Source organism: Mirounga leonina, unplaced genomic scaffold (genome assembly GCF_011800145.1).
Source record: "Mirounga leonina isolate KUSES-001 unplaced genomic scaffold, KU_Mleo_1.0 Mir_125, whole genome shotgun sequence".
NCBI lineage: Eukaryota > Metazoa > Chordata > Mammalia > Carnivora > Phocidae > Mirounga > Mirounga leonina.
This window is the reverse complement of record NW_023270305.1, coordinates 44,158,084-44,176,528: the sequence shown is the minus strand read 5'-3', so window position 1 is coordinate 44,176,528 and position 18,445 is coordinate 44,158,084. Positions and strand designations below refer to the sequence as shown.

Below are 18,445 nucleotides of genomic sequence, written 5' to 3'. Positions count from 1 at the left end.
TTGGGTGAATTAAGAACCAAATGTTACACTAGGCTTGGTTCACAAAAATCACAACTACTGCTTGATCACTTGGATATATTCTACACGGGATGACAGCTGAGATACTCCAAATGCCTCTGTTATTACTGTTAAAAGAAAAATGGCAGCCTTTTATCTGAAATCCAAAAAATCTAATTGAGTTGAAAGGACTGTTTTGTTTATTTTTCCTTATCTTCCACAGTAGAGGAAAGAGGCACTTCACCAGAAAATAAGCTCACATTACAAAGTGAGTTGATGTTGTTTTCCTAAGTGTAAATCTCTAACTTTCAAGTGGTTCACTGGGGCCTAAGCAGTCCATTTGCCAAAAACTTCTACAACCTACAGAGGATTCAAAATAAGAATATACTTGAAAGGATGGCCTCTAACAAAGAAGATCCCACTATCTTGATCCTAACAGAGTACTAGTCTGGGAACTTGGAATAATGGCTTTTATATATTCTTTTCTCTCCATAAGGTAAGTTAAAACAGAGCAGAGTTCTGCTACCCAAGTCAGGAAGAAAACCCTACTCAGTGGACTTCTCATTCACAGGTAAAATGGGAAGTTTTGCATCAGGTACCATGTGGGGCTAAAGAGTTTACCGGTGATGACCTTTGGGCACTGAGAAACCCAGAAATAGCTTCCGAATCATTAAAGAATGGTAAAGTGACTTAACAATCCTAATGTGTATGTGCCTAACAAAAGAACATCAAAATATAGGAGGAGAAAATTAATAGAACTACAAGAAGAAATAGGTGAATCCACTATTATAGTCAGAGACTTCATTCAATACCCCCCTATCAGAAATGGACAGATTCACCAGCAGAAAATCAGTAAGGACATGGTTAAACTCAACAGCGCCATCAAGCAACTCGAGGTCACTGACTTCCACAGACAGACTACATTCAGCAACAGAACACACAATCTTCTCAAGCTCACATGAAATTCACCAAGATACGTCATATTGTGGACCATAAAATACACTTAGACACATTTTAAAGACTAGAAATCATACAGTGTCTGCTCTCAGACCAGAATGAAGATAAACTGAAATCAATTAACAGAAATACAGCTGGAAAATCCCCTACATACTGGAGATTAAACAATACACTTCTAAAGAACACATGGGTCAAAGAAGAGATCTCAAGAGCAGTTAAAAAATATTTTGAACTAAATAAAAGTGGAAATACAACTCATCAAAATTTGTGGAATGCAGCAAAAGCAGTGCTTAGAAACGGACATCATTGAGTGACTATATTAGAAAAGAAAAATCTAAAATCAATAATCTAAGTTTTCATCTTGGGAAAACTTAGGAAAGCAAATTAAATCTAAAACAAGCAAAAGACTAATGAAGGTATTGGTTTTAGTTACTGTTTTTCCTATTGTAAGCATCTGAAAATCAGTCCTCTACATGAACAGTACTCCTCGAACTTTTTCACTAGACCCCCCTAAATTCAAAGAGAAGGAACTCATACCTATTCCTCTAGTCTTAGGGCACACTCTGAAACATTCCAAAGGGAAAAAAAGAATCGCAACTTATCCTTATATCCTAAAAATTAATTTTGTTATTTCCATCTTGCATTCTATCAACTAGTAGAGCTGAGTTTGTTTTAATATAGAAAATAATATTATGACTTGCCAGTTAAATTCCTTTTTGATTCTTTAATTATTCCCTATTCCAGGGAGATGTACCAGTACATCGCCTGGCTCTGAGTATGCCACCCATACTCCACGGTACTCCCATTTGAGAAGGAGACGTGAAAATATAGTTTCAGTTAACCAGAACATTACATGGAGGACTGCAGGCCTGCCTCATGACCCCCAATTTCTGAAAAGCAAAAGTTCCAGAAACAATAGGAGCACATAGGTAGGTTCGCCATGCCTTTCGGAACAGTGAGACCCAGTGCCCATCATCAGTCTTCAGCCAAGCTGAGGAGTGAGGCAGGCATCCTTTCTCCCCCAGGGATTCAAACGCAGTAAGTATCCTCTCCAGCACCACATGTGTTTCTTCCTCCAATATGCCCTCGGTGGGACGGAAGTAGAAGTCTTGTCAGGAGGACACTGGGGTGGCTCAGTCGTTAAGTGTCTGCCTTCGGCTCAGGTCATTATCCCAGGGTCCTGGGATCGAGCCCCGCATCAGGCTCCTCGCTCAGCGGGAAGCCTGCTTCTCCCTCTCCCACTCCCCCTGCTTGTGTTCCCTCGCTGTGTCTCTCTCTGTCAAATAAATAAGTTCTTTAAAAAAAAAAAAAAAAAAGAAGTCTTGTCATGAAAGGGAGACGTGACCATGAAGGGACATCCAGTGTAATCCAATGTCCACTTTCCCAGTTTTCATTATCTTCTGCTCCCACTTCCCGGGGCAATGACATGTTGCCAGCTCAAAAGAACAGTTCCCTATAGGATGAGCCTCAAATGAATGGAGCTGAACAAAACCTCCAGAAATAGATTCAAGTATTCCTAAGAATGTATCAAGTGACAAAAGTAGGATTTGAAATCTGAGAACTGTTCAACAAATGGCATAGAGTAACTGGACCAGTATTTCGCAAAAAGGCAAGTTAGAGTCTTTTTTTTTTAAATTTAATTTTTAAAGATTTTATTTATTCATTTGAGACACAGAGATACAGAGAGCGAGCGAGCATGAGCGGGGGGGGGGGGGGAGGCAGAGGGAGAGGGAGAAGCAGGCTCCTGCTAAGCCAGGAGCCCGACGTGGGGCTTGATTCCAGGACACTGGAATCATGACCTGAGCCGAAGACAGACGCTTAACCATCTATCTGAGCCACCCAGGCGCCCCAGCAAGTTAGAATCTTAGCTCACATCTCATACCAAAATACATTCCCAACGAATTGAAATTTAAATTTGAAAAGTAACAACATAAAAGTAGAAGGGGAAATGAGATATCAAAGAAGCACAGCAAATCCCTACTCCAAGTAGAAATCGTAAAGGAATTATGAACAGATTTTAAGTCCTTAAAAGTTAAAAACAAAAAGATACTCCTGTAAACCCAAACACAACACATATAAATTTAACCAGCAAAATGAAGGAAATATTTTCAATATATCTTTTTTCAAAAGATTTTATTTGAGAGAGCGAGTGAGCACAGAGCGTGTGAGAACACAAGTGAGGTGAGGGGCAATATTTTCAATATATCTTTTTTAAAAGAATTTTTATTTGAGCGAGAGAGCAAGCGAGCGCAGAGCATGTGAGAACACGAGTGGGAGGGAGGGGCAGAGGGAGAGGGAGAAGCAGGCTCCCCACTGAGCAAGGAGCCCAATGTGGGGCTTGATCCCAGGATGCTGGGATCATGACCTGAGCTGAAGGCAGACGCTTAACTGAGCCACCCAGGTGCCCCTCAATATATCTTTTTAAAAACTGTTCATGAATCAATAATTAAATAACCTACCCCAAACATGGTCTAATTCACAAGAAAATAAATTCAAATACTCAAACATGAAAAAGCATTCAATGTACCAAACTTTGGTTTTAACCAAACAAATACAAATTAAAATATGAGATACCATTTGGCCAACACAATGAACAGAATCTAGAAAATTATAACGTTAATCATAGGCAAGTTTGCCAACAAATAGGCATTCACAACAGGTGGCAGAAGTCTGTACATTCTTCTGGAGCGCAGATTGTCAAAACATACTAAGAGTTGAAAAAGTGTGTACCTTTTGACCTACTAGCCCATTTCTGGGGATTTAGCCATACAAAATAATGAAAAGATACTGGTAATGATTTAGCTGCAAGAATTTTCATGTCAGGTTTGAATATTGGAATTTGAGACAATCTACATCTCTATCCACAAAGCATGGGTAAACAAACAATGATAGAGTTGTATGATGGAATGTGTTATAGTCACCAAAAAAAAAAAGGATAGGTCGACAGATATACTTGTATTTTTGCCACAAAAATATTTTCCCTACAGACTGTAAGTAAAAAGCAGATTTAAAAATACCAAATGCCTTTTTGTTTGAAGGAAAAAAGTGAGTATATGACTATCTGTATCTATACAGAGAAAGAGATCTGGTCAGATACTTGCTAGTTAAACCTAGTAAGAGGAGGTCTCTGTTGAGTCAAATTTGGGGGTGCTTTTTGAATCTTCTGTTTGTAGATTCTGATTTCGGTTTCACTTTGGAAAAGGAGTGGGATTTAACCAAGGCGAGCAGATAAGGCGTGTCTCCTGCATGGCCCACGAGGGGAGGTGGTGACCAGAGCGTGTGCATGTTCTGTGAGCACTAAGTGGCCTGCCCAAGAAGTGTGTTTGTTTTGGGGTTTTTCTTTGCGTGGCAGGGGAGTGGCTGATGAGGTTTACAGAGAGTCCCGATCCAGAAGGATTCCCCATCTGGGTGACCTAGGAGTTTACCTCACCTCCCTAAATAATGCTCAGGCCCCAAGCTTGCTTTCATTCCAGTTCAGGGGCCTATGATTCATCCCCTGAAACACTAATTATAACACCCAAGGTCTGCTATGTGCAAAAAAACATCTGTCATTGTTTAAATTTGCTGGCAGGGAGTGTATACAGCATGCAAACCAGCCCGATGATATGCTCCTCCAATGCAAAAATAACAACCCAGGGACTGTTCCAAGGTGAGGAGTGTTCAAGCCCAGAGTTGCCAACTGAGCTTGGTGACCTAGAAGGTGAACAGGGTAGGCCCCTCCATAGTTTATAGGCCAGTTCCTCCTAGCCCCTGCCACAGTACAAGTTACAGGTCTTAGGCTTTGTCTTTCCCCCACGAAAAGCATGTTCCGTTTGTTTTTGCCCTGCTGGTTCCCAAGGCCTGGCAGAGGGAGGGGGAGCAGAGTGTGTAATTGCAAACCTCTCATTTATCAGCTTCAGCCGCTTTTGTGTCACTACATGACGTGTACCTTTTAGCCAGTTAATCTCCTGCACCTCTTGGAAGTACAGTAATTACCCAGAGAATGCCTCTGACCTGGCAAGAGATGACGAAAGAGCAGTGAAGGCACATCTACCCTTTACGTGCCCAGGAGAATTGTTTACTGACCTCATTCAAACTCAGATCAAAGGCCCTAAAGAACTCAAGCTGAAGATACGGTCTCTTTGTAAGAATCCCATATTTCCACCTAGAAGTGCTGATCTTAAACACACACACACACACACAAATCACTCCAAAGCAAATGAGCCAACAGCAGCAAAAATCTCCCACACGAGCACTGGCTGTCTTACTTCAAACACTCTTGTCGCATCTAATGGACACGATAGTGTATTTGGAGGTTTTTAAACTCTTTAAAGCTTAAGGAACCTAAAAATTAATTTAGGTAGGAAGCTAGACATGCCGGGCATCATCCAAATCAGAAACGGCATTACTGTGGCAACTTCGGCACACGCAGTTAGGCAAATACACGACTAATTTCCTGGGCTCCTGGGAACACTATTAAAATGAAGCCTTCACTTGAATTTGGTTTAAGGTTAAAAAGAAGGAGGGTGCCTGGGTGGCTCAGTTGTTAAGCATCTGCCTTCAGCTCGGGTCATGATCCCAGGGTCCTGGGATCGAGCCCCACATCGGGCTCCCCGCTCAGCGGGGAAGCCTGCTTCTCCCTCCCCCACTCCCCCTGCTTGTGTTCCCTCTCTCGCTGTCTCTCTGTCAAAAAACAAGTAAAATCTTAAAAAAAAAACCCAAAAACCCCCCCCACAATCATGATACTACAGTGGGGGAAAAAAAGGTTAAAAAGAAGGTGGTTGTTTTTTGGCTTTTTTTTCCAAAGTATTATCAAGAAAAACAAACTTGAAAATGTATTTTATTTTGGGGGCCTAGGTGCTTACTTATTTTCCTATTTGGTAAAGTCACATTAACCGGGGCCACAGATGCAAAAGAAAACTTTACGTTAAAAGGAGATTATTTATAAAATCCGTGCTAAAAATTTAGAAATCTGAATTGAATAGATTGTGAGGAAAACAATTACCAAAAATGACTCAAGCGGAGAAGAACTTAATTAAACTGACCGCTAGCAATTTCTTCCAAGCCTTCACAGAGCCACTTACTTCCATGATATTTCAACTACTCAAGAGCATAAAACAGATGGAAGGTTTATAAAAGTTTTTATAAAGCTGATGTAATGCTGATATCAAACCCTAAAAAAGAAAACAAGGCCCCAAACACTTTAGAATGGATTGAACCTAGCAGTATGCAGAGAGAGTAATACCACGGAGCCACGAGGGATTCATTCCGGAAATTTAAGGATGGCTTTAACATAATGAGTTGATCAAAGTCCTCAAAACATTTGAAAAAAAAAACAAAATCCACAACTCATATTATCTCCCCTGCTTTAAAAAAGCAAAATGCCAGGGACACCTGGGTGGCTCAGTTGGTTAAGCGACTGCCTTCGGCTCAGGTCATGATCCTGGAGTCCCGGGATCGAGTCCCACATCGGGCTCTCCGCTCAGCAGGGAGTCTGCTTCTCCCTCTGACCCTCCCCCCTCTCATGCTCTATCTCATTCTCTCTCTCAAATAAATAAATAAAAAGAAAAAAAAATCTTTAAAAAAGCAAAATGCCAAATCTTTTAGTATATTAAGAGTAGTACATTAACATGATAAAGTTTATTCATATAGATACACATATCTACATTTTCGTGGGTCTATATAAAGATATTCTCACGTATATATAACGACAAAGTCATCCTCGTACTTAACTGTTAAATGCTACAAACACTATCAGTAAGTCAAGAAAAATACAAGGATATCTATTGACTTTTTAAAAATGTTCTTGAAGTTCTGGCCAGCGCTATAAGAAAAATAAAAGATAAAAATATTAAAAGGAAGGAGGCAAAGCTATCACTATCCAAGATTACATGATCAGGGACCTGCAAACCTAGGAGAATATACTGAAGGACTATTAGAATTAACAAAACCCATTACAAAATAAACATATATTTTTAAAAAAGCTTTAAATACTAGCAACAACCAGTTATGATAGCAGTGGGAACTATCTAACTAAAACACAAGTTCTGTGTCTTATTCTTGGCTGATTCTCCAGCACCTAGAAGGAGTCTCTGCACAGAATAGGTGCTCAATAAATATTTGCAGAATACATGAGTGAACAAATGCACAATAAGCGCAAAAATACAAAATAATAGAACCAAAATAAAATTACACAGATTCAAGTACCTATAAGAATTTAGCATGTGGGGGCACCTGGGTGGCTCAGTCGTTAGCGTCTGCCTTGGGCTCAGGTCATGATCCCAGGGTTCTGGGATCGAGCCCTGCATTGGGCTCCCTGCTCGGCAGGAAGCCTGCCTCTCCCTCTCCCGCTCCCGCTCCCGCTCCCCCTGCTGTGTTCCCTCTCTCGCTGTGTCTCTGTCAAATAGATAAATAAAATCTTAAAAAAAAAAAAAAAAGAATTTAGCATGTGATAAAAATGGAATTTCAAGCCACAATAGACAGGATAGATTATTCCATAAATAGCAATTGAGACTATTAACTGGTTGGCTATTTTTTAATGAAATGTGAGTTATACCTCACACCGTACACAAGAATAAATTCTAGGTACAATAGTTGAACATGATACAGGAGACTTAGGAGAAAAAAAATAAGTAAATATTTGCCTTATCTTAGGCCAGGGAAGGTTTTCCTAAATGTATAAACGAAGGTAGAAAGCTTAACGGGGAAAGATTTATTTTTCTAGTTTCTGCTACATAAAAATAAAAACCTGTGGTATGTCAAAAACACCATAAACAAAACAGTAAGACATACAATAAATGGGGGGAATACTTGCAAAGTATTAATACCCTTTTTATATAAAGTGTTATAAAGCTCTAAGAAAAGGATAATCAATCAATAAGAAAAAAAACTGAAAAGGTTAAGATGCAAGTAAGAGGACATGGCCAACAAACAAATTGAATCATCCTAACAAATGTTAAATATGAAGATTGGGCTGAGGTCTTTTTTTCCCAATCAACTTGGAAAGTGTTAAAACTAACTTCTAGTGTCAGGGAAGATTCAAGAAAGTGGCATTCATACACTGCTCGTGGGAGAAAAGGCCAATTGCTAGGAATTTATCCTAAAGATGTGCCAAACACTTACGCACAGAAGTATCTGTTGTATCATTTATCTTCCTTGACTTTAGGCATTATAAATTTAATATAGGCTTGTTATAAAAAAAAGTTAACCAGTTCAAACCAAGGCACTGTACTATACCTACGGTTCTATGCCTTTCTAAATTTAAGATATCATGAAACATTTATTCTTTTAAATAGATACATAGTGAATCAATGTACTGTTATGTAAAAATAACTTATTTAAGGAATCTCCTTAAATAATTACAACAGTAGGTACTGACAACTTGTTACCGTTATAAACAAAATCAACAATCACCATCCTTTAAATTTTTTCTTTGCACATTTGGGCAAGTATTTATGTAGGATATATATCAAAAAGTGGAACTGATGACCCAGGTTATGCCCACTTAAAATTGATAGCTACTGCCATACTGACTTCCCAGAAAGTTGTATCAATTTATATTCCTAACAATAGTGTGTGGATTCTTCATAATGGTGAGAAATGGGGAAAATTTATATGGCCAAAAGGGTTTCAAAATAGGTTAAGTTATAGTAAATATAGTCAAGAGATTACTTGCCAGCCACTAAGAATGATGTAATGACACTAAGAATGAATGTTTAATAACATAAAAATATTATGAAGGTTAAGTTGCAAAAACAATTAAGTTAAATAGTGTGGGTCCATCAGAAATCATAGATGCTTTCAAAGAATATCTACGTATACATTCATCCATAGGCTGTATAACAAAATGTCAATCACGGTTATCGTTGGGTGGTAGAAATACAGGTCATTGAAACATTTTTTTCTCTTACGCTTTCCAGGATTTTCCAAATGGTCTAGAGGAAAAAAATGTTTTTGTAATCATTAAAAACACTAAATCCTAATCTTTTTAAAATAATTATTCTGAAGACTAATTGCATCTTTGTTGGAATTTATATGCAATCACCCTTCATTATCACAATGAAGAGTTTTTCTGTACAAATGTTAATTAACTATGTGGCCAAATGTTTGCCAACTGAGTCTCCACTTGGGAGAAACCAGGACGGGACACCCCAAGGGGGTCATCAAGTGCTGAGTGGTCCCCTCTGCGGCTCCACCTGTTCTTTAGATAGGCCAAGGGCAGAGATGAAGACCTCTGATCTTTGCCTCCAAAGAGCCCTCAAACTACTAGAGAGAACAAGCACCAACCAATATCAATCCGAGGCAGGACCTGGAGGGACCAGAACTCTACTGCTAAGGTTCCCAGCCAGAAAAGTTAACACATTCAAAGATTAAAACCAAAAAAGGCAAGGCATTAGCAGGCTGGTGTTTGGTGAGTTATACAAGCTTGTTACACAAAGCAGGTATATGTACATCCCTTCTTGAGGAAGTCCTTAACCATCTCTCCACAAGTACTTGAGAAATGCAAACGCTAGGGTGGGGGAAGCTGAAAGCTTTTCATGGTAAAGAAGGGGACAAGAAAAAAGTAAAAGCAAAAATGCTGAGCACAGAATTCACTTGACTGGGGAAAGACTCCATGTAAAATTGTTTCCTCTGACTTAAGGGGAAAACAAAAAAGGCACTAGCAAAGACATAAAATTCCATTTCAACAAACTTCCAACTTTTTCTAAGCCCAGGTGACTACTCTTTAAGTCATATTCAATACAACCAATTCATAATGTCTCAAAAGACTACCCAGATATATTTAATTTTTTAAAAAAAGATTTATGAGAGAGCACAAGCATGTGTGAGTGGGGGGTGGGAAGGGAGGGGCAGAAGGAAAAGATCTCAAGCAGACCCCCCCCCCCCGAGCAAAGAGCCCAATCTTTCCACATGGGGCTCCACCCCAGGACCCTGAGATCATGACCTGAGCTGAAATCAAGAGTCTGTCGCTTAACCAACTGAGCCACCCAGGTGCCCCAAGACTACCCAGATTTTTAGAACTCATCTAAAGGGAATGTGCCTTGTACTTGAAGAGCTCCTAAGAGATGGGTCTGGTAGCCTGGATTTTAGGCTTTCCTGATTTTTATGAAAGATTTTTATACTTGACATTTCACAAGGAGGAAAAAAAAGCATAACAAAACCAGAAGTCACTGTAAAAGTACTCGAATTCTCTATCTAGATTCAATTTTTAAAAATATTTTATTTACTTAGAGAGTGAGAGAAAGTGAGTGGGAAGAGGGGCAGATGGAGAGAGAATCTCAAGCAGATTCTGCGCTGAGCACAGAGCCCAATGCAGGGCTCCATCTCATGACCCCAAGGATCTTCACCTGCGCGCACCCAAATCAAGAGTTGGATGCTTAACCGACTGAGCCTCCCAGGTGCCCCTAGATGCAATTTTAACCGGGTTAGCCTTTAGCACAGAATTAAATTCATACTTTAAATTGAGGTGATGAAAAATAGTTGAGGGGCGCCTGGGTGGCTCAGTTGTTGGGCATCTGCCTTTGGCTCTGGTCGTGGTCCCAGGGTCCTGGGATGGAGCCCTGCATCGAGCTCCTTGCTCAGCTGGGAGGCTGCTTCTCCCTCTCCCACTCCCCCTGCTTGTGTTCCCTCTCTGTCTCTGTCGAATAAAATCTTTAAAAAATAGTTGAAATGGCAGCAAAACAACGGTCAATTTTTGGTAACCCCCTAAAATAAGAAAGTGTGACATGCTTAGTGTTGGTCAGTCAGCTTAAGTCTAATAACAAAGGACCATCACATTTTCCAGGGGCAAAGAACAAGAACACTTATGACAATTAAGAGATCTCAGCAAGAGTTCTTGCTCTGCTCTGGTCAGCAAGACAGACTGCAGAAGCACCTTTAATAATGGCTCATAAATCCACAGCAGCATTCATAAATGTCAGAGCAGACTTTAGATAAAATGCAACTGGCTAAGCCAGAAGCTTCCCTAACAGCAACTGGCTGAAGAGCGGCGGTTCTCCAAGTGTCCCTCTCTTCTCCTCCCTACCAGTGGCATAAGCCACACCTGGACGCTTGTCAGACACGCAAACCCTCCCACCTCATGCAGGACAACCTGGTTTGCCAAGCCCTCCAGGTGGCTGGGATTTGAGGGCACTGCTGTGGAAGGTCCTACAGTGGTTTTACGCATGAAACCAAGCACAAGATGCCCAATTCAGTGTGTCAGGCTTGTCCCGTTTTGGCTGACCCAAGCTCCACTTCCCGTTGCCCATCCCTTTCAGTGGGCAGCCCAAAGAGTAGGACTTTGTTCAAGCACACTTTCAAAAGGCCCTTAGAGATAGGTCTAATGGAAAAGTCAGCTAGTTTTCCTATGTTACCATGGTAACAGGAAGCATCATTTACTCCTGTAAGAAAGGTCCCCTTTGCAGGGGACATGGAATATTTACAGAAAGATCTCTTTATCCTAGGAAACCAAGTTCTGGAAAAGCAAATATGGGAAACTTAGCCTCTAAGGCTTCCATATACACCTCTACAGCCCATGTTCTAAGTGAACTTTCCCTAATTATGGCTGCCAATAAGGAAAACATGTGTCCTGGGCAAACCTCCACTGTCTACTCTGAAAGACATTTCCATGTAATGGAGAAGAGGACTGTCTTCGTTCATGTCCCCTACTGGTCCCTCGGTCCCAAATCCACAGGGACAGGGACTGGCTTCATTTCTACCCATCCTTAATGACACTTAAGTGTCCTAGGATCCTTCTTTAGGCTACACTCAGTCCTACTGGGAGCTTCCATAAACATAATAATGTTTATTTCTGGATTTTAAAATCAATTTCATTTTGTGTGTAGTTCTTTATTTGTATACTTTATAAGTAGCTTCTGTATTTGCCATCTCATCTGATTCTCATAACAACCTATGAGGGGGCTGCAGTTTTATTATTCCCACTAAAAAAACTGAAACTTAGTGGTGACTTCAATAAACTGACCATTGAATATTGAGGAAATACAAATGTTTTGCATCAAAAATTATAGAATTCATGATGTCCTCCCCCTCCAAATTCCAAATTTGCTTGAATTGGTATCTGCCAAATGAGACTCACTCAAATCGTTAAGTAGGTTTCTAGGTTAGGTGATATTTCCTGGCTTAGGAAGGGTGGAGAGCTGAAAGGTAAGACAGACAAACTCTCCCAACTACAGAATGGACAGAACCTGCTAGGACATCTGGAATTCTATGGGGTTCAAAGTTACAACAATGATGATGGCACTAAGATTTTTTCAACTCTTACTACAAGACAGGCGCCATTCTATGTTCATTAAATAGGTTTAACCACCCTATTAACAGCACCATTTTACAGATGAGAAAAACAAGGCACAGAAAAGCTAAGTAACTTGCCCAAGATCACACATCTTGCTCCCTGCTCACACAGGAGGATGTGGGACTGGAGGTGCCAAGCCCCTGTGAGGTGTGCCTGGCCAATGACGGAAATATGACATGGAGGGCAGCCACCACAGGAACCTGGATGTTTCCAGTGTTGCCATTTAAGCAACAGTCTCTGCATGCTCTCCGCCAAAGCATCAATCAACGCTCAAGTTCCAAGTAATCAGGAGCATCAGCTGAAACTCCAAACAACCCGTTCCTTTTCAGACTGTTCCTACAAAGGCTGGGAAGGAGGGGAGAGATCTTGATTTTCTAGATTTGCTGATTTGCCTGGAACTGCCTTCAACTAATTTAAGAAAAATTAGAGAGGAAAGCAGCACTGGAGGAGATGTGCAAATTAAAGATGCATGTGGCACTGATGAGTGCTAGTTAGTAATCTAGCAGAAAGTGAGGTGGGAAGCAGAAGTTGTAGTCAATGATCAGAGCCAATGGCTTTTTTTTTTTTTTTTAAAGAAACAAAAAACTGGTATTCCTGCCTTCTTCTGCTTTTTTCCAACTGCTTATATTTTGGAATTGTATGAGCCAGTTTTTACATATTGATCTCAATCTTTCTAGGTTTACACATTTTTTCTCAAGGAAGGAAACAAGGATCAGGCTCAAGTCTTAGGCAAAAAAGGAAAAATAACATGATGGGTGCAAGCAGTCTTCATGGGCAAGGGTAGTATGATGGGGGGGCAGGGCAACTTTCAAAGGTGCCCTCAAATTTGCACACCTTCATCATTTCCTGCCTCCAATTTTCATCGAATAACCTAAGACCACCTTGAGATCCTAGGAGTCCACCGGAAAACCCAATTTAACAAGTTCTGAGGTAGTCCATATAATCTCTCCTTCAAGAAAAGTCCCAAAACTGGGAAAGGGGACTATAGTGACCACAGCTGGGTGACATTTCAAACCCTCAATCCTCCCACACTCTAATAATCCTGACCCCACTGCTTACTAACTGTGGGCCTTGAGCGCTTCCTTTCCTTCCTCTGTAAAATGGGGATAATACCTTCTTCTTCAGGTTGGCGTGAAGAATAAATGAATCCATGGAAACCACTTAGAACAGTGCCTGGCACGGAGTAAGTGTTCAGATAGCATTAGCTATTATGACTGTTACTACTAGAATTTGCAAAACACACTACAAAGGCACCCGCAAACAGGAGGCTTCTGAGGCATCGGTCATGTTTTGTGGCTTTAAAAAAAATCGAAAATCGGAACAACCGTCAATACAAAAAACGTTAAAAGGGTTCTGGAAAAAGGGAGTGGGGGGAAGCCGCCCAGAATCATGCCACCTGTTGGTGAGTTTCAGGTGAGGGTACAGCTCAGAGCACTGGGTTCCACTACTGCCCCCGTTTCCCCCGTTCTCGATCAGCGTTTCACGCGCAGGATCACAGGCGGCTCCGTGAGCCCCCTGAAACTGAACACGAACTGGGTGAGGCTGTGGCTCTGGGCATTCTGGGGACCGGGGGGGGGGGGTTCCATAGCTCTTTTCAGGCTCCAATAAATTCTCCAGGTAGGAGCAACTTGCTTTACAAGGGTAAACTCAGGGGATATCGACTGAGGAATTCATTTCACGGAAGCTGCACCAATAAACCTGGACACCTGGGCTGTCAGGCGTCTATCTCAACACCACAGAGGCCGGGCGCTGAGAGGGGCGAGAGCCGGGCGGCCCGCGCACGGCGCTGCACCCCTTACCACTTACACGCAGACCTGTGCACTTCACCGCGGAAAAACTCAAGGGCTTCACAGACGAGACCCAGGTTTGCCGGGTTTAACTTCCCCTCCCTTCCCCCATCTCCCGTTCCCTTCCAAGAACAAACTCAAAGGAAACTGGCAACGCTCCGTCTAGGGTTTCACTCCTGCCCTCGGCTGACACTTCAACCACTTCTCCCAGGGAAGTTAATTAAAAGAACAATCCGCACAAAACCCCAAAACATACCCCAAAGCTCGAGAGCTCCTAAAGTTAGAAGACTGAGGGCGCCTCTGCTGATTGTGACCATCTCCCCGTCACTGGAACTCAGGGCTAGGCAGGGGGTACGACAGGGAAGCAGGCAAGGTCCCGCCGTAGGGTCTGACGCCGGCCGCCCTCTCCGCATCTACGCTCACCGCCGCCCGTGTAGACGGGCTTGGTTGGAGACAGCCAGGTATATGCAGGTAGGTGTGAGCAAGTGTAAGAACACACAGCCGCGGCGGATTAAAGTTCAAGCCCGCTCACACACCGCTTCCCCTTCCCCTGCCGGCGTTCTCACGCACGGCCAGGGCAGCCACTCCCCGGGGAAAGGCTGGGCGCTCGACGGCCCCCTCTTCGGAACGGGCTCCCCAAATCCTCAGGAAGCCCTCGTGACTCCCCTTGCCCCCCAGGCTCCAATCCCTGAAAAGCACGAGCCTCCCTCGACTCTCGCAGGCGGGCGCAGAAAACCCCCGGGAAGAGAAATGGAGGGGCCAGGGGAAAGCGGGGTGTCGCCGAGGGCAGGTGGCTCGGGGCGCGCAGCAGGCAGCGTACATACCCAGCGCGAACAAGGCGAGCTGTCCAGCCGAGGGGACCATCTTTCGGGCGGCGGGCAGCAGGCGCTCCAGCCTCCTGCCCTACCTGCGGTGCCCGAGTGGCGAAGCGGCGCCGCGCTGCGGGGGAAAAAGGCGCCGGCGAGGCAAGGCCAGCCCCCGGCGCGGGCGGGCGGAGGCAGGACCGAGCGCTCGCTGCTGCGCTCACCCTGCTGCGCGGCCGGCCGGGCGGAAATGGGAAGGCGGTTACCGTCACCTCTCCGCCACTCGGCGACCGGGCCACGCCGGACCACCCTCCCGCCCGGGTGGGGGTGCCCCCCTACGGCCACAGGGGGTGGGGGTGGGGGGCGGGGACGCCGCGCGCACCGTGCAGGGCGCGGGCGGCGGGCGGCGGGCGGGGCGGGGCGAGCGGGGAATCTCGGAGCCCCGCCGCGCGAGCCCGGCACCCCGGCGGACGGGAAGGCAGGAAGCGCCCGACTTCAAACACCACCCTCAGACTAGCCGCGCCGTGCGGCCGCCGCGGAGCTCGAGCGTCCGGGCGCGGTGGTCGCTTCCAGGCTCGGCGCGGGGGAGCGGAGCCGCGCGGGCGTCTGGCACCTGCGCGGACGGCCGCTGCTGGGGGTGGGGTGGGGGGGCTCTCCCGGCAGGGGACTGGGGACGCGGCCCGGAACGGGACCGGCGAGCTTCGTCCGCCGCCTGCCAACACTTGGTCCAAGGAGAGGGCTCCTCAGAATCAAGAGAAGAATTTGTTAAACCAGGTTTCCCACCCGCACCCCTATCCCGGTAGAGAATTCTCGATTCTAGTGATGCCGGCCTCCAGGGCACATTGTTAAGATCAGCGGGCTTTCGTTTATCTGGCCTGGGATTAATAATGAAGATGGGTCTCTAAGGGTACCTGGTTATCCACCATTAGTACCACCCCAGTCCACCCCCCCCCACCCCGCCACAGGCAGCTGGGGCCAAGAATAGGGTAGCATGCAATAAGGGGGCCAAAGAGAGGGATGTATGGGCTGGAACCGTCTAGGTGGCTCTTTCAGGATTTGTGGCTTGGAGCTGGCCCCTGGTGCTGGAATTAGGGCAAGTGGAGGGGACAGAGGGAAGACATTCTGGGTAGAGAATGGAGGACCCATAGGTTTCTTGGGGACCATCCCAAAGTTCCCTGAGGACGGTCCGTAGGGGACAGTATGCCCCCAAGAAGCAGTGACCCATCTTATTTTCCAGATGCCCCAAGCTGAGGGACTAAATCTCTTCTCTTGACCCCTCCAGCCTGTCTGCTTAGGGTAGACCCACTTTCCTTGGGTGGGGGGGCCGAGGGGGGGCGGGGGGGTCATCTCTTGCTGCTTTCTTGGCCTAAAACTCAAGACTCTCAGGGTTGACTTTTGTTAAGTTTGTTTCATATGAGCAGAGGGGCCTAGTTTGGAAAAGGAGGCATCAGGCCATTGGCCTCAACATTTGGCAGGAAACACCAGTGTAGAAAGGGATTTTGAAAATAGCCTAAATTTACTTTGAGAAACCATTCCTTTCAATACATTTGTCAGAGGATACTTTGCTGTTCTTTCAACCCTTAATAATCTGCAGTGACGGTTGTGTGGTAAGTCCTGGAGTACAGCTTTTCCTGTGTCCACAACATGCCTGCACAGGGTAAACACACACACACTCTAGTAAGTGATCCCTGACTCCCTTCAGTGCCCACCTCCTTCAGGCTGGTGTTGACCTGTTCTGGTGGCTCTTCTGTCTCCTTCCTAGACTAGCCTGCCTTGGTTACAGGAGGGAAGAAATCAGTTTTCAATGTCCTATCTCCTGTTCTCCAGGACCCCCGGGTAGGACTGGAGAATGGACCCGTCATCTTGTTCCCCGCTACGGTGCACACATCAAGTTCACTATGGCTGAGAGCTAGCTGCCCAGTCTGGCAAGAGTCAGGTTCAGCAGTCTCCCCTTCTCTGCCCCCTGCCCACACACAAAGTCGTGGGTGGGGGGAAGTAGCAGCAGAATCAAATCAATGAGCTTGTCCCCTTCAGGACTGTAAAATCTCTTTAATCAAGAGATAATTTGATATCTTGTAAACTAAAGAGTACTCCAATCAAAGTACATCTCATGCTTTGAAATCCTTAATTCTCCACCAACATGTTCAAGAGCCCATCCACATCTACGGTTTTATAAACCTTCCAACTCATTTGTGTCAAACAGATAATCAGCCTTTTCTTACAAAACATTTACAACATTTTTTTGTAAACTGAATTGAGATCATTTTTGAACATTTATTTATAGAGCTGGGAGGAAACCTCATATCCTAAAATGTGAACATTCTGCCTTGAGCATCTTCTATGTCTCATTCAATCCTCATAACAACCTTATGAGATAGCTTCCATCTTCCTGTTATTTGAAAATAATTGAGACCTAGAGAATTTAGTAAATACCCAGAGTCACAAAGCCTGCAAGTGGCAGAGCCCGATTCTGAAAGCACAACGAGCTGGTTCCCAGTATGATGTGTTGGCTTCTCTGCCAAGCTGCCTCAGTTTCCACATTTTTAATAAGGATAATACTGAACTCATAGGGTTGATGTGAGGACTAGATGCAAAAATCTATCTGCATGCTTAGCACAGTATTTGTTATCAAAACTTAAAGCTATTGTTGAGACATATCGGTGGACATACCTTGCCCCTCTCTCAATTTCCTAGCATTATCCTTATTTTATCATTTCCCTACCACTTCCTTTGCTCACGCCTGCCATGTGAGTGTCTCTTCCTATGGGCATAGTTTCACAGGTTCCTCAGGAGCTATGAATTTGGTTTTTCAGCCTGTGGTGTAAGAGCAACAAGGGGGGGAAATTACAGGATGTGATTTAAAGTCAAGAAATCATTTTTTCCTAAAGAATGGTGTGATGTTTTGGTATTTTAGCAGTATGGAATACGTTGCTCTCTGAGCTGTGTGAAGTTCTAGCATTCTTCGCCTATAGACTTGGCAGCTGTCTCGACAGGTCACCGAAGGTCCTGTTTCTGTGTGCATGTGGTGCCTGATGAGTATGTGGCCTTCCCACTACGAATATGCCTGGGCTGCCTTTGCACACACTTGCTTCAGCTGGCCTTGAGCTCCAGGACAGTCCCTTCTGTCCTAAGCCAATGACAGCCCCTCCTCCCTGTGCAAACAAGAGAACTATGTTATGCTCTACTCAGCGGCTGGTAAAATGCCCCTGTCAGTTTTCCCTTTCCTTTCTTCTACATACTTATTACAGAGCATATGTTTAGAGAGTCCCTTTCTTCACTGTAATCAGCCTCCCCCTCTTTCCTGATTCATCTGGGAAGTGATTGTGGGCCCACAAGCACCAGAGTCTTCCCTGAATGATTCAAGCCAGCTGAGCTTACTGTTGAGCTTGGCAATCACCCAAGATATTAGTGAGTAAATGGCCTGGACATTCTTAGGAAGTACAGCTATGGGCCACAGCACTGACGGGATTGCAATTCCTGCAGACAGGCTTTCAGAGCAATGACCGGAGCTGGCTTCAGGGGGCTGTGGGACCTTCCTTGGTGGCAGCAGTGGACAGAGGCTCAGAGTGAAACCAGGAAAGGGTGCCTGACCCAATAGGATGGCAAAGGTCAGATATCATGTGTGTATGAGA

General features: G+C 44.4%; 1 protein-coding gene across 3 annotated transcripts in view; it reads right to left on the bottom strand.

The window, feature by feature from the left end:
• TGFA (transforming growth factor alpha) overlaps positions 1–14,986 on the bottom strand; it is a 106,346-nt gene extending 91,360 nt beyond the window's left edge. For 2 of the 3 annotated variants that reach the window (XM_035001353.1, XM_035001354.1), the window contains exon 1: positions 14,835–14,986. In XM_035001353.1, coding sequence (XP_034857244.1) covers positions 14,835–14,874 — 40 coding nt within the window. In that variant the 5' untranslated portion in view covers positions 14,875–14,986. Of the gene's footprint in view, positions 1–14,266; positions 14,332–14,834 lie in introns of those variants that run through there. The other variant, XM_035001352.1, reaches the window with a different exon arrangement.
• Between the last annotated feature and the right edge of the window lie 3,459 nt (positions 14,987–18,445).